The 15,948-nt window shown below is 39.3% G+C and overlaps 1 protein-coding gene across 1 annotated transcript; it reads right to left on the reverse strand.

The window, feature by feature from the left end:
* Positions 1-467: 467 nt before the first annotated feature.
* On the reverse strand, positions 468-15,446 carry ZC3H15 (zinc finger CCCH-type containing 15). The gene is made up of 10 exons (XM_042444539.1): positions 15,164-15,446; positions 8,439-8,540; positions 6,902-7,013; positions 6,644-6,796; positions 5,133-5,224; positions 3,136-3,318; positions 2,204-2,350; positions 1,953-2,054; positions 1,613-1,739; positions 468-1,228 (listed from the first exon to the last, which is right to left on the reverse strand). Exons 1-10 carry the CDS (start codon positions 15,254-15,256, stop codon positions 1,035-1,037), a joined length of 1,305 nt encoding a protein of 434 aa, XP_042300473.1. The 5' UTR covers positions 15,257-15,446; the 3' UTR covers positions 468-1,034.
* Between the last annotated feature and the right edge of the window lie 502 nt (positions 15,447-15,948).

Raw genomic sequence — 15,948 nt, forward strand, 5'->3', positions numbered from 1 at the left:
TTTTCAATTCCCTGTGTGCACAATCCGAACTTTAAATAACATTTTCTAAATCTGTAGTTTCTGCATTTGAATGATATTGCAATATTTCCTGCTCATCCCAAGTTACTAAAACATTTTTGAAATCGAGATTTTAAGACAGCATTCTAAGTAGAGTTCAAGGTCATATAAGCGAAGATGAATTTAACAGCAGTCCCCATTTTACTGCTCCTGATCACACTCTCCAAGCCTCAGAGGAAGACAAAGGCAAAACCTCTTTTGAAAAAATCTTGCCCTGAAAACAAAACCCCATGATACGGTTTGCCACAAGTCGGAAACGACCGAAAGCACACTATAACAAGTATTTTTATGGAAGGCAGAAGGAACATTGCATTTCTACATGATGACAATTTAGAGATTGCATACCATCAGAATTACTTTTGTTTAGGTTTACTGCATATTGGCAGAACATGAATACACTAGAATCAATGTGTTTTTCAATCAGATAATCTTTATTTACACCCTTGTGGCTTATGTTTAAAGTTTAGATTCAGGGCCCCATACTATACATACTCTACCTTAAGCATTTGGTTGCTTTAGATTACTTGAACAATTTCAGCACCTGCAAGAGCACAGGCATTTTGATCTGTTATCATTTTGATTTTACAGTACATAGCTCAATTGTAAACCACTCAAACATATTTGTTTCAAATACGATCCTGTTGAAAGCTTTCATTTAGACCTTGTCATGGATCTGGTAGCAATGTTCCCCTTCACTCCTTATGGAAAAGCAGTTTAGACTTCCTACTTTTGGTTGGAGATTCATAACAATGTCATTAAATGTTAAGAGTCCTCTCAGTGTCCTATTACGGGTGGCATTTTATGAAGCTGGTTAAGACGACATCAGAAAAAAAAGGGAGGGGAAGTATTTCTGGGTCATGTTCTTTCCAGAATCACATGAGAAACGAATAACACTCCATTTATGAATTCTAGAGTAAACAGACGGAGCCAATATTCACTTTGTCAAGTAGATTAAATTCACATGTGAACCTGCTTGTTCATTCCTCTAAATCAAGTGTGTTTAGTTCTTCTTCTAGTTCTTCCAAGTCTTCACCAGTAAAAAGATTTTCATCAACTGGTACTGCGTCAATTACTCCATTTTCTTGGGTGCCTTCTATCTCACTGTCAGCTTCCAAGTCACTTTGCTCTCCATTTTCCAGTCCTCCACCTGAAGCTTCACTCAACTTGTTATCTGTAAGTAAAACAAGCAAATCCAAATTTCATTATGCACTATTTAAATACACCTTCAGCATTTTTTTCTCTGTTGATATAGAACTAAGGGTCCAGACCATACAACTCTCAAAGTATGACTGATAAACCTGAAAAATACATCAGAACACTAACTTGTAAGGAAATGCCACAGAAATCAGAGTCTTATGCCGCAACCTGAAGGTATAACTGATGGAATTCACCATCATGTCCAATTAAATCATGTACCTCTCTCTCTCTTCCTTCCCCTCTCCCCGCTCTCCTTTTCTCTCTCACACACACACCTGTCAGGACATACTTAAAAAGGTACATCTAGAGGCAATCATTTTCTTTACCAAACAGCAAGAAAATTATCCCAAACTCTTACCATCCTTTTCAGCCAAAGCATATGTGCTAAATCGTTCCAGACTAGCTACAGTAATGCCAGTTTCATCTACAGCTTTTGGAACATACAGGTTCAAATCGACATCATTTACACGAACAAGTTCATCCACCTAAAGGGAAAAAGAAAACATTTTCTTGTAATCAACATTCCAAATCATGCTTGCAGCAAAATCCTTGCATTGTAGCTCAGAAGCTATGTATGACCCACCACATAGCAGTCAAACCTTCATGTATATTCTTAGGCTAGGTTTCACAATGTTACAGTAAATTATGAAGTATTTTGAGTGTACTATATTTGCACTACATTCTTGGAGCAGCTTTACCTCATCTTCGCCTGTTCCTTGAATATAACGAGTGTCATCAGCTTCTTCATCATCTGCATCAACCAACTCGGGCCGAAACTCAAATACTTCACGTCCACTGATCTAGCCATGGAGAAAAGGAACACAGCATTAAATAGAAATAAGAATCTTAAAAGCAGATCAAGATATCTTAACTACTGAAGATGATTGCTTTTGTTTTGTTATACTGAATCAACGTAACAGACCACACTTTTCAGAAGAGCAGAACTTACCACCAGTGCTTTGCCAGCCTTAAAATCTGCTTTTCTTCTTTCCATATCTTGTTCAGCTTTGCTAATCTTTTCTTGTCTTTTCCTTTTCTTCCATGCAAGAAAAGACTCTAGAGTAATTTTAGTAACGTTTGGTCCTAAGGCAGCACGCTGTAAAGTAAGAACATTAATCATTAGCATGTTTATAGAAGGCTACTTTTTAATGCCAGAAACAAAGAGCTCTTTGTGTTGTTTCTACTGCAACAGATGTTCTTTCTTCACTGCATTAAGAAAAACCCTATAGCCCTTATTCCTTGTCCTTATGCAGATGCTTTCAACTTGGGTGTGCTTCACCATCATGGGCTATAACACTGCATCTAAATATGATACTCCCTTTGAATTTCCTGTGAGAATCTATGTTTTCACCCGTTTCCTCTGAGCCTACAGTCAGTTAGTAAACAGGAATTAAAATAAGAATTAGAGATTAGCAGGTTTTGAACAATGACTCAAGGCAGAACCATTGAACATCCCCATCTGATTAAACATTCTCAGAATATATGCAAAACAAGTGCGTTAGTATTAGCAATATTCTGTTTTAATGCCCCCCCCCCCCCCCGCATTAAACCTGACTTTTAAGTTTTGTATATATTTCCTTTACAGTACTGTCAAGTAGGGTTTTTTTGGAATCTGATGTACTCCTACAAATCTAGCCCAAATAACTGAGATATAAATTACTCTAATCTCCCCACAAATGCAACCACCCCAACTTCTCTCACTGCTGTTAGACAGACTGCTTTTCTCACCTGCCTTTAGCAGAAAAAACATCAATAAATATAAAGATCACAGCATAGAACAAGAATCACTTTGGGTGTGTGTATGTGGAACCCCAGAGCCAGTTATCTCATACAGGCTGTAGAGGATACCATTATTAGAGGCAAAGTCATTTACAGCATTACCTCTTTTTCTATTAGATCTTCTAAAGATATTTCTTCTTCCTTTTCTTCCTTCTTTTTGTCTTTTTTGAGTACAAAGCCAGGAGGGAGAGCATGGCGATACATACAGTTGTCTCCTCCGCCAGGACAAACCCAAAACCATCCATACTTGTTGTTTTCAATAGCATCAAGGAAGTACTTGCAGACCTGGAAAAACATTAACAATAAGTTCTGTTCTTCCATCTTAACTTTTATATAATATGGCAAGATGCCTAGGCCCAGAAGAAGCTGAAAGGCCTTCCCTCCATCTTGCCTACTGCCATCCTCCCTTGGATGGAGAGAAGAAGAGGTACACACAACTCCACCATGCCTAGATCCAGAGGCAGATGAAAGGCCCTCACTCCATCTTAACTGCTACCACCATGATCTCGGAGGGAAAGAAGAACTGGAAGTATCTGCTGAACTCAATCCCTTTCCCCACTGCCTTCTCCTTTTGTGTCGTATCTTTTTAATTTGTAATCCTGAGGGCAGAGAACTGTCAAACTAACAATCTGTAAGATGCTCTAAGGGCCTTTGTGGCCAAAGAGTGGAATATAAATACTCTAAATAATAAATAAAGATGCATTTTTATTTCTGGTGACCAGATGCAATCTTTTAAAAAAAAATTGCCAGCACTCCACCAAGAGAGTTAATAAGACCATCTGCCTTATCTCTGTTTTGCCTTACTCAACTTAAAGACAAGACAGAAACAGGGCAGATGGCCTTATTTAGCTGTCTTGATAACATGCAGGGAAATTGTTTTGTTTTTCCAATTGCATTTGGTTATCTATTTGCATTTGATCAAGAAAAATACTTAGTTGGTCAAAACCACCTATGTATCAAACTGAAATTCAAGGCTGTGAAGTTTTACAGGTTACCACATAATGTCAACTGATTTTTGCACTCAGGTTAAATCCATACTAATGGTTTGATATGCCTTTGCTGCCATGGCTCAATCCTATGAGTTTCTGGGCTTTGCAATTTTGTATGATATTTAGTCTTTGTCAGAGAGCTCTGGTGCCATTACAAACCCCAGGAATCCATAGCACTGAGCCATGCTAATGAAAGCGGTGTCAAACTGCATTATTTCTGCAGTGCGTATGGTGCCTCAGAGGACTAAAAGCACTCAGAACTAGTTCAAAAGTTATCTGACACAGTATACCTAGATGAGTAAATGTATTATGATTGAGCCCCTCAGTTATATAACAGGACCTGAAGAAAAAATCTAGAAGTTAAATGCTCCTTCAGAGTGCCACAGTTTCAGACAGGTTTTTTGACCTGTATGTTTCAAACAGCACCCCACTCCAGCCTTCTGACTATAGGGTAGACTGTTTCTACACTCCAAGGAGTTTTATAGTGGTTTGTGAAACTGCACAAGAATGCTGCATCTGAACAACACACTGTATACACTTGAACTAGTTCTCTGTTTTATGGCCTATAGGCTAGTTTTCAGCTTCATTTCCAAATATTATACATACTATACTGATGTGACCTCTATAGAAGCAAATTGTTTTTGCATCTATAGAATTACCATATTTTAGCCTTTATTCCTGGTTTTCAGATTGTAACAAAGATCTATCTTAGAAAAAGCTGAGATGCATTTAACATCTGGAAAACATATACATTAAACCTGTAACTACACAAGACAATTGTATTTCTGAGTGAGTTCACATTTGGTGTACTGGATTCAATATTTTTATTGCATCTTAATATTGTCATATATTGTTAGTGAATGATCCATGGACTATTTTGTCAAACTAAACATGCATAAACCCTATATATACTAAGAAAGATTACAACAAAGAGCCTAAATTTAACACTTTTCTTTCTTTCTCTTTCCAGTGCTGCAATATCCTGCACTGAAAACCTGTATTCCAGGGCACTTGGGGGGCTGCAGGTTTTGGACCCCTCCCGCTTCTGCTTGTGGGAGCACACAAATATCTTAATTAGATGTTGCAATACAAATCAAGAAAAGAACATACTATTTGTGTTTTGGGTTTTTTCTTCTCTGCTTCACCGTGTTTCTTGTTTACTACTTCTTCCAGCTTCTTTTCATCCCAGTTATCCATTGTGTCTAGATATAAAAACAAAATATTTTAAGTAGTCAGAAAGAAACCCATAAAGCCTTTGCTTCCTCTGCACACCAGTAGTCTCTTCAATACACATTACATATCTGTGTTTATGAAAAGAGCTGGCTTTTAAAAAGCGATAAAACTCTTGTTCTGAATGCATCAGCATAAATACAATGCTTTACATAATGTTTGGGCATAAGATATCACCTTTTTCCAAACCTTTCTTCATAACCCACTTTTTCCATGAATCCTAGCCAAACCCAAATTTAAATATGCTTTGCCAAGGCTTTCATGAATAGACTTGGGTATTAAACAGGTTTTTATTTTTTAAAGAATCAGCCATGCAACAAAGACTGCTGGATTTGGCCATTATGACTCAAATTAAATGTCAAATATTTTGTTAATAAAAGCACCATAGCTTCTGTTTTGTTCATCTGTAAAATAAATCTAGTGACCTACCTCAAAGACATGTTGTGAGGCAAGGATTAGAATTGTAGAGCAATTTTGAACATGGAAAGTTGTCTAAAAACAAGGCAAAGTATTAATGTGGTCTATACAGTACTTTATTGTTGGAGAGGAAGGGCTGAAAAAGAGGAAGGCAACTTATGCTAACAAATAGAATAAACTATACAGTAAATGTGGGTATTACTTAAAAACATACTACGTTCTCATGCCACTTCCTTAAGTAAGATGTTTGGGCTACCAAATGCTTAATAGAAGTAATGTACAGTGACTTATGTTCACATATACAATTTTTTAGCATTATGCAAATGCATCTGGGTGAGTCTTCTCTCTTCTCATTCAGTGCAGCTCAGAAGAGATCTGAAGACTTCAATTATATTTTCAATTAATTGCATATTAGCATTATATCAGATCCCAAACAAACTGGACATAATGCTCAATTTCAGTTAAATAAAAAGGAGGGAGAATGCTTCCAGTCTTGCAGCCACACTGGAACATCAGCAGTCTTGTTTTGGGGGTCAGTGTAAGTGGGGAAAATGGATTAAACCCACCACTTCAATGTAGCTTCCTGCCCTTGTGTTTTGTGCCATAGCTCTGTTCTCGAACGGTGTGCAATCAGTACAATACTACTGTAAACAGCAGTCTTTTTCTTTGTTTTTCACTTCCAGTATGGCGTCTGAGCAGATTAATTTGTACACATCTAGTTTTAAGCTTACTAAAATGAAAACAAACATTAAAGGAACCATGATATGTTGTGGTTTTCCATGACTTCTTTAAGATGGTTTGATTTTAACTACCAGTAATTTCAATAGTGTATTTACAATTTGATCAAAAATTCTTAGAAAAGCACATTAGGTCACAACAAATTATTATGAAAAACTTACACCTATGGAGATTATTTGAGCTTTACATTTATTACCAGAAAAATGAATTCTGCTGCCTTATCAGATGTAATCTACCTTTTTCAAGCTCTTCATCTCTTGCATCAATATAAACACTTCTCTTTTCACACTTTCTCTCCAAAGTAAGGTCATGTGAAAATTTGCATTTGTCTCCTTTTGTGCACTGCCCTTGCTTGAAGAAAGCACAGACAACTGATTTTGGATCAGCACCTGCAACAAATTGAACTTATTTAATATCTTTCCAATACAACTGAAACAGAAACTGGTTTGAGATACTCAACATGAGAAAATGCAAGTTTGTCAAAGGAAGCTTACCTTTACTTATTTTCTGTGCAGCAACCACAGGTTTGAAAAGCTCATTCAGCTCTTGTAATTCTTTCTTCTTGTCATCTTTCTTTAATCTTTTGTCCCCATCTGCTTGAGCGGCCTGTAAGAACAATAATAACACCTTTATCATCAGTAACAAATAATTACAATACAAGACACACTAGAATATTTACCATGAAATCTATCTCTACATTGCAAACTAGTGACTTCACAATAAACTAATTTCCATTACAAGGCAAAGTGGGAAAAGTGCTGCCTTCAGATGTTGTTAGACTGCAACTCTTATTACCATTCCCTTTCCAAAGAGCGAATTTCCTTCCCCAGAAATTTCCTGGACTGATAACAGGGACATAGCCAGGATTTTAGGAAGGGGGGAGGATCCAGAGTAAGTGCCACCATTATAATGGGCTTGGGTGCAGCAGCACAGCAGCACACACCATTCATTTTTCTAATGGAAGGGAGGGGTTCGGACCCCAAGATTCCCCCCCGGCTACGACCCTGCTGATAATTCACCTTTTATATAGGTAACATGGCCCTACTGCAGTAACATAAAAAGCCCCCCCCCCATAAGAAGACTATTGTCCTTCCAGGACTTTTTTGGGGGGGGATTTTTAGCGGTCCAACCCACTCCAGTATATTAGTAGCAAAAAATTGGCCTATGGAGTCACTTAAGTTGCCCATTCCTGATACACTAACAGTTATGGAAAACTGTTTTGAGTATATGGTATAATTCAATGGTATAGCAATAATATTGCAAAAATCCAGATTTGGAAATTACTCATAACTGTATACATCAGTGCAGTATAATGGTTTTACGTTACTCCTCCAGGAACATGTGGATGCTGAAAATAACCAAATTATAGCTTACATTTTTTAAAGAAATTCCCAAAATGTTCACCTAGGGGCTAGCCACCAAGCCACCCGATCTGCCTATCCTTCATCCCATTTCCTTTTGTCTTCTGAAAGGTGGATCCAATACTACAGTACATGCAAAACCATCATGAGAACTAAAAACATCTACTGTATATACTCATGTTTAAGTCTAGAAATTTAGGCCAAAACATTGACCCAAAAAAACTGAGTTGACTTATCCATGGGTCAATGTAAGTATTGTATCTTAATTCTTATTTAAAAGAAAGAACTATCCCCTGGTAAAAGACAGGAGTATAATCTATCCTGGAAGCACCAATCCCCTTTACTCTTATCCAACCTTAAGAGTGAGCACAAAGAGCCAAGTCTGCTGGAATTGTGTAAGTTCTTTAACATTGTTTTGCTTTGCTTCATCTTTTAGATCCTTTGCTATATGCCCCTAGGTTTTATCCTCAACTTATCCATGGGTCAAATCAAAATCCACAATTTCAGCCCCAAAACCTGCCCTCGACTTATACATGAGGTCGACTTATAGTCAAGTATATACGGCATATACCTATAATTGACAGTTCTATTATACAGGGTATAACAACAAACAATTACAGCATGAAACATGCAAAGAGATGTGAGAAAACCCAAGCAAACATTTGCTTACCTGCCTAGGATTTTGTTGGCCAAACTTAACTTGGTGAGTCACAGCCTTGATAAACTTTTGCTGTTTTGCTCCCTTCTTGTTCTTTAAACCAAAGGTTTTGTCCTACATCAGAAAGATTGGTGAAAATATTATTAAACTTCTTAATTCACATAACCTCCTAGAATGTACCGTCCCCTTTTTTTTTTGTTAGACACTTAATTACTTATGAAGTGACTGAAAATGTAAATATTTACTGGAATATATTCACATATTGAGAAGCCTGTATAGACACTTAGTTTTGGAAGAAATGCCACTAAAAAGAGTCATAGATTTTGTTTGTTCTATATTAACTGCTCTCAAATTTCTTGTGAAGTATGTATTTCTCTCAAGTAATAAGATCTGCTGTATGAATATAACCATACAAATAAAAGTGGGGTGCAGCCTATCTTGTTACCAAAGTAATTTAAGTAATGGAAGAATAATTTATAAAATTTTAAAGTCTATCATATTTAAAGACTAATGAAACCCTAATTCAACATATTTAGGTCCCTGCATACGCAGGACATTAAAAAGACGACAAAAATGGTAAGGATAAATAATCTAAAATGTACCCCAGTCCTAATTCCTACTGCAATGGCAATAAAGTACTAAAGCAAACTTTTCATTCTTTCTACCACTTTACTCTTGAGTAACATGATTTATAATCTAAAATATACTTCTCTCAGACAGTCTCTGGAATTTTGTCTATTAACTTTAATTATGCATACAGAACTGTTAAACCCAAAAAGCCGTTTATGAAAAATAAAAATAGCTAATTTATTTATTTGATATCCTGCCTTTCTTCCAGTATGGGACCCAAGGCAGCATACTACACTTTAAAAAACACAATACAATTAAAAAAAAAAACCTCTTATTTTATTTATATTTTAAATAAATTAAATAATCCCTATTGTTTATTTTTTAAAAGTTAAAATATAATTCAATTCACTTTTGTTTAAAAAACCAGAAAGACAGCAGAGAGGGGGTCTACTGAACCTCACTGGGAAGGGAGTCCCCCAATATGGGAGCAACCACTGGAAAGGCTCCCCCATGTTTTCACCAGACATGCCTGAGATGTTGGTGGGATCTAGTGAAGACCTTTCCCCTGCAGTCCTTAGAGCACGAAATGCAGGCTCATGGATTTTCAAATACTCTAGCTTATGCATTATATCCTAATAGAGACACGTCTGAATGTATGCCTTCCTTCCTCCAAATAATTTAGAAGACTAACATGACATGGAACATTTAATAATAACCAGCCTTCTGGTAAAGTACCATTTTTGCAAGAGAGGTCCTTTTGGGTCGAAAAGTGGATAGTTAGACCAGGGTCTAACTTCACATTTTCTAAAGAAGCTTGCTAGAAACAGACATAATTAAGTGTGCCATGTTCTTGTGCAAAATGCATAAATTAATCCTAAAGGAGCAGCACTTAGTGCCCAGAAGAAGCCCATTTACCTCCAACTCCTCTATGAAAATCAATTCATTTCATAAAAGGAATTACTGTATATGAGTCCAATTAGAGATTCAAAGTCTTTACCAACCTCTTTTGTTCTCCACAACATGGTTTTACTGTGAATGAGGCTTCTATTTATAGTCTTTGATGCACAACACTTCTGCATCTCTACGAAAATATTATCTGCACGAAATATTCAGTTGGATGCAACAAGACAAAACCATTTAGACGTTCTCTAGAAAAATGCTATGCACGTTTATTCAGATATACGTCTCACTACAGTCTCAGTTGAGAGCCAGCATGGCCTAGTGGTCTGAGTTTTGGAGCAAGACTCTGGACACTAGGGTTCGATTCCCATCCCAGCAATGAAGCCCACTGGTTGACCTTGGGCAAGTCACTCTCTCTCAGCTTCACGGGAATGCAATGGCAAACCTCCTCTGAACAAATCTTGCCAAGAAAACCCTGTGATGGGTTGGCCATAGGGTCATCATAAGTCGTTCCGACTTGAAAGCACACAACACAAGACTATAGTCTCAGTCTCAGGCAAGTGTATGTAAACATGCTCTCATAGGTAGGTATTCCTTCCCAGTAGTAGGGATACTTTATTAACTCTGTGGAATTAAAAAAAATCCTAGGGAACAGCTTATTAATATACAGTCCGCCCTCCAGATCCATGGATTCAGCCATTCACAGCTTTAAAATATATTTTTAAAAATATATAAATTCCAAAAAGCAAACCTTGATTTTGCCATTTTATATAAGTGACACCATTTTCCTATGACACTGTATTTAATGGGACATGGACATCCATGGATTTTTGTATCCATGAGAGGTCTTGCAACCAAACCCCAGCAGATACTATGAGCCCATCCATTGTAGTCTGACTCAAAATTAAAGTTCTTAAACTTTTGAGGAACAATTCTTGTGTTCCACCTCAAAAAATACCTTACAATTCACCAGAACTGATAATTATATGAAATTCTGCATCAGAAGATAGCATGACAATTCATGTTTCACTGCTGAAGTACCAAGGAATGGTTTCTTTGTCATAATTTCAAATAGCATGCCAAATCCTTTTGGCATTTTGTCTTTGGTGTTGTTGTTGTCTCACACTACCACAAGTTTAGTTGGTTTGGCATGTCTCTAAGTGTCTAAGGTCCAAAACACACTGCAGAAATAACCCAGTTTGAGACCGTTTGAACTGCCTGGGCTCAATGCTAGGGAATTCTGGGAACTGTAGTTCTGTGAGACATTTAGCCTTCTCTGTCAGAGAGCTCTGGTGCTACCATAAACTACAGGAGTCCCTAGCAGTGAGTCAGAGCAGTTAAAGAGGTCTCAAACTGGACTATTTTTGCAGTGTGTTTTGGACCTATGTCTCCAAGAGCCAAGTATACCAAATTCAGGTAGCACACCTGATGTACACTTTGAAAAGACAAAACAATAAAAAAAGAACTCAGTGAAAAGGTTTATGCATAAACCTAACAGAAGGACATATTCAAACCCACTCCAATGCGTATTCAGTGAGAAATATGTACTCAGAGCACCGAGAGGGACTTTCTCCTAAGCAAACAGAAGACTATAGCATTAATCCCTTAGCAAATGTAACAAGGTTTACAGCTGCACAGTACTCCCCTAAACATTTCTATTCAGAAGTAAGACCGGATGAGCTCACATGGACCTTGTTCACAGGACTGTTGCCCTAATCACACTACTAAAATTGTATTTCTTTTCATCCGAGGCTTTCATCAGCTGAAAACATAGTCTTCTGTGTGTTTTCTTGATTCACACAAGAAATCAAGAGGTTGAATTGCTGGCATCACGTCCAGGAAAGGCTGGAAAAGATGTCTCCTTGAAATGTGAGAGCTGCTGCCAGTCTGTCAGCATAGATTATGGGTGGACAACTTTGGACTCTGCAGGCACATTTTGGACTGCATCTCCCAGAAGCCCAAGCCAGCACAGCCATGGCAAAGTACTGTAACATGATAACTACATCTAGAGGGACAAAAGTTTTTAATTTTTCTATTTTTAATTTGACGGTTCTCTGCCCTCAGGCTTACAATCTAAATAAGAGAACAAAACACAAAGGTAAGGGGATGGCATGGGATTAGGCTACAACTACACTTCAGAAATAACCCAGTTTCGTCAGTGCTTTAACTGTTATGGCTCAATGCTATGGAATGCTGGGATTTGTAACTTGGTGAGCTATTTAGCCTTTCCTATCAGAGTTCTGGTACCACAACAAACTACATATCCCAGGATTCCACAAGAGGCAACGTCAAAGTGCGTTAATTCTGCAGTGTGGCAGCAACCTATCTCTGGCCTCTTCTTCTCTCCCTCCAAGGTTGGGATGATAGGAGGGCCTTCCCTTTTTCTGTCATTCAGAGGCAGGATAGGAAACTACAATCCGAATGTTTCTATGTAGCTGCTTCAAAAAAGATCTTTATTTTACAGTTTTATTTCTGAGTTTCGACAAGAACAATAGTAGTGATGATAGCAAAGAGAATAGGAGCTTTTTAATTTGACAGTTATACTGAGCCAGTATTTCTCAACCTTTGGTCTTTCATAACTTTCCAGACTCAATTTAAAGAAGAAGAAGAAGAACAACAACAACAACAACATTGTTTATTTATAATGCCCTTTTCCCCCAAAGGCAGAACACTAGACATATTCAATCAAGGAAAAACACTATTGTATTGCTGTTGTTATTAACTGCCCTTGAGCTGGCCCCAACTCATGGCAAACTATGAGATGAGATATCTCCAAGATATCTCCTCCTCTCCTCTGCTAACATCCTACAAATTCAGGCCCTCAATCTCTCTGATTGAGTCTATCCATTTGGTGCGCATGCTCCCTGTCTTTCTACTGCTTTCTACCTTTGCCAGCATTATTGCCTTTTCTAATGATTCATGCCTTCTCATGATGTGGCCAAAGTACGACAGCCTAAGTTTTGTCATCTTGGCTTCAAGGGAGAGTTCAGGCTTCATCTGTTCAAGGACCCATGTGTTTGTCTTTTTGGCTGTCCATGGTGTCCTCAGCACTCTTCTCAAATGAGTTGATATTTCTTCTTATCTGCTTCCTTCACTGTCCAGCTCTTGCAGCCATATGTGGCCATGGGGAATACAATGGCTTGGACAAGTCAAACTTTTGTGTTGAGTTGTGTATCTTTACACTTTAGGATCTTGTCCATTTCTTTCATAGCTGCCCTTCCCATCCCTAATCTTCTTCTTATTTCTTGACTGCAGCCTCTGTTCTGATCAATGTCTGATCCAAGGTATGGGAAATCCTTTACCGTTTCTATTTCCTCATTATCTAGGTTGAATTTGTGGTCATTGTTTTTGTTTTCTTCACGTTCAGCAGTAAGTCTGCCTTTGCACTTTCTTCCTTCACCTTCCTCAGTAACTGTCTGACAGGGAATTCTTTGACTATTTTGATTCCCTCGTTGTTAAGGATGACTTCTTGTAACTCTTAATCTTTATCATTAACTTTTTCGTTAACACTATCCTATACTAAAGGTAAAATTCCCCTCACCTCAGTCTGGGAAGCTGCTGGGGATTGAGGCCCAGAGATCTTGAACCTTATACCAGAGGTCCAAAACACCTTGCAGAAATAATCCTATTTGAGACCGCTGTAATTGCCCCAGTTCAATGCTAGGGAATTCTGGGAACTGTAGTTTTGTGAGACATTTAGCCTTCTCTGTGAGAGCACTCAGGTGCCACAATAAAGTACAGTTCCCAGAATTCCCTAGCACTGAACCAGGGCAGTTAAATGTGTCTCAAAGTGCATTATTTCTGCAGTGTGTTTTAGACGAGAGAGAGAGAGAGAGAGAGAGAGAGAGGACCTATGTATGATATTTCCTGTTCTGATCAATGACAGATCCAAGCTATGGGAACTTTTAGACACCATCCCAGTGATTCCCAAACTCTGCTCTTCCAGGTGTTTTCGACTTCAGCTCCCAGAATCCCAGACTATTGGCCAAGATGGCCGAGGTTTCTGGGAGATGAGGTCCAAAACACCTGAAAGAGCAGAGTTTGGGAATTCCTGGCTATACTATCCTTTACTAAAGGTAAATTTCCCCTCACCTCTAACCATTAAGGCCCAGAGACCCCTCAACCATACCCACTACCTACCTAATATCTAAACTATGACCTTTTAAAGAGATTTTAGACCTCAGTTCCCAGAAGCCTCAGCCATGTTGGTCAACAGTCTAGCATTCTGGGAGCTGAAGTCCAAAATCCCTTAAAGAGCACAGTTTGACCTAAACAGACCTAATCCCAGAACAAACATGGGCCCAGAGAGAGAGAGAGAGGGAGACAGGCTGGTATAATATACTTTATTTATTATATTTAATTATAATGTATTATTACTATTCTATACCATCCCTCCATATTTGCAGTCTTGATATTTGTGGATTTGATTAATATGCTCTCTCTAGGAATCTCTAGGTCCTCCTCCAGTGCAACTCTATGGCCAACTTTAACTAAAAGATGCACAGAAAGACCTAGAGAGGACACTCTGCTAGGCCTTTGTAGCTCCTCCAGGGCAGTCCTATGGCCAGCGTCTGGCATAGAGTTGACCACAGAGTTGCTCTGGAGGACCTAGAGATTCCCAGAGAGGTGTCCTCTCAGGTAAAAATATAGAGGTTTTGTTATTTGCGGTTTATCTATATTGATGGGGGTTTTGTGCCCCTAACCCCAGTGAATATGGAGGGACAAGTGTATATATAATGATCTGGTGTGTGTATATATATACACACACACCTATATACACTGCCCACACACACATATTATGTATATATTATATATATATTATGATATACTGTGTGTGTGTGTATATATGCACACACATGTATATACACTGTACATATATTACATATATATTTCATTATATATATGCTATGATTTATGTTATGATATATATATATATATATATATGTATATATACACACACACATAATATACTGTACATATCTATCTATCTAATTATGACGTATGGTGTGGGCGGGGCCTTGGGGGCCACTCAGAGGCGCTTGACCTGTGCTTGGACCAAACCATTCCAACTTGGGAAAGGGGGGGGAGTGTGCTGAGCGTTCTTTCCCTTGAAGTGAAGGCAGCCCCTGAAGGCCCCAAGAAGGGGGAACCAGGAAATCCCCCTCCGTCCCGGGAGCAGCCGTGCAGAGCTGGCACAGAGGAGAAGGAAGAGGAGTAGGACCCCCCTTTCCCCTCCTTCAGTGGTGGCGCCCATCCACCGCTCTCACCTCGATGATCTTCTCCTTCTTCTTCTGGTCGGCTTTCTTGTTGCCCCCCGCTGCTGACGCCGCCGCCGCCGCGGGCTGTTTCTTGGGGGGCATCGCCCAGGGAGGGGGAGAGGGAGGCCCCGTGCGCGCGCGCCCTCCTCCTCCTCCTCCTCCTCCTCCTCGCGCTCAACAGTCCGAGCGCGCGCGCGCCCGCCCGAAGGGAGTCGGGAGGGGGAGAGAACTTGTGGAGGGAGGGAGGAATGAAGAAGAGGATTCCACGGAGGTAGCCGGGAACGACAACACGGGCGCCTTTGCGACAAGCCGTCAGTGACGGAAGTAGCAGAGCACGATGAGAGGGAAAGGAAAGGAGGAGGAGGAGGGTGGGAGGGGTTAAAAAAACTAGTACTGTAATGGAAAAGATACTACGCATGCGCAGGTGCTGGCGGCGTCGGCGGAGACTTTCGTCACTTTCGCTCCCGGCGTGCTTTGCGCGAGCCGCGCAGTGGCTTGCTTGCTTCTTCCAGCTAAAGGGCGGGGCCTAAATAGGGTCCTCCTCCTGATTCCTGAGGAGTTCTCACCTTCTCTCCTCCCTCCCTCCCTCTCTGCGCCCTTTGGTGACGTCACAGCGTTCCAGACCTTACTTGACCCCAGGGGGGAAAAAACTGGCGCGAGACTGACACCTCTGCTGCGCGAGCCTAAGGCTCTGCAAGAGCTTCCTATTTGCAGGAGTCAGTGCTCTCTGCCTGCTTCCATTTAATAATAATAATAATAATAATAATAATAATAATAATAATAATAATAATAAT

Source organism: Sceloporus undulatus, chromosome 1, assembly GCF_019175285.1.
Source record: "Sceloporus undulatus isolate JIND9_A2432 ecotype Alabama chromosome 1, SceUnd_v1.1, whole genome shotgun sequence".
NCBI classification, from domain to species: domain Eukaryota; kingdom Metazoa; phylum Chordata; class Lepidosauria; order Squamata; family Phrynosomatidae; genus Sceloporus; species Sceloporus undulatus.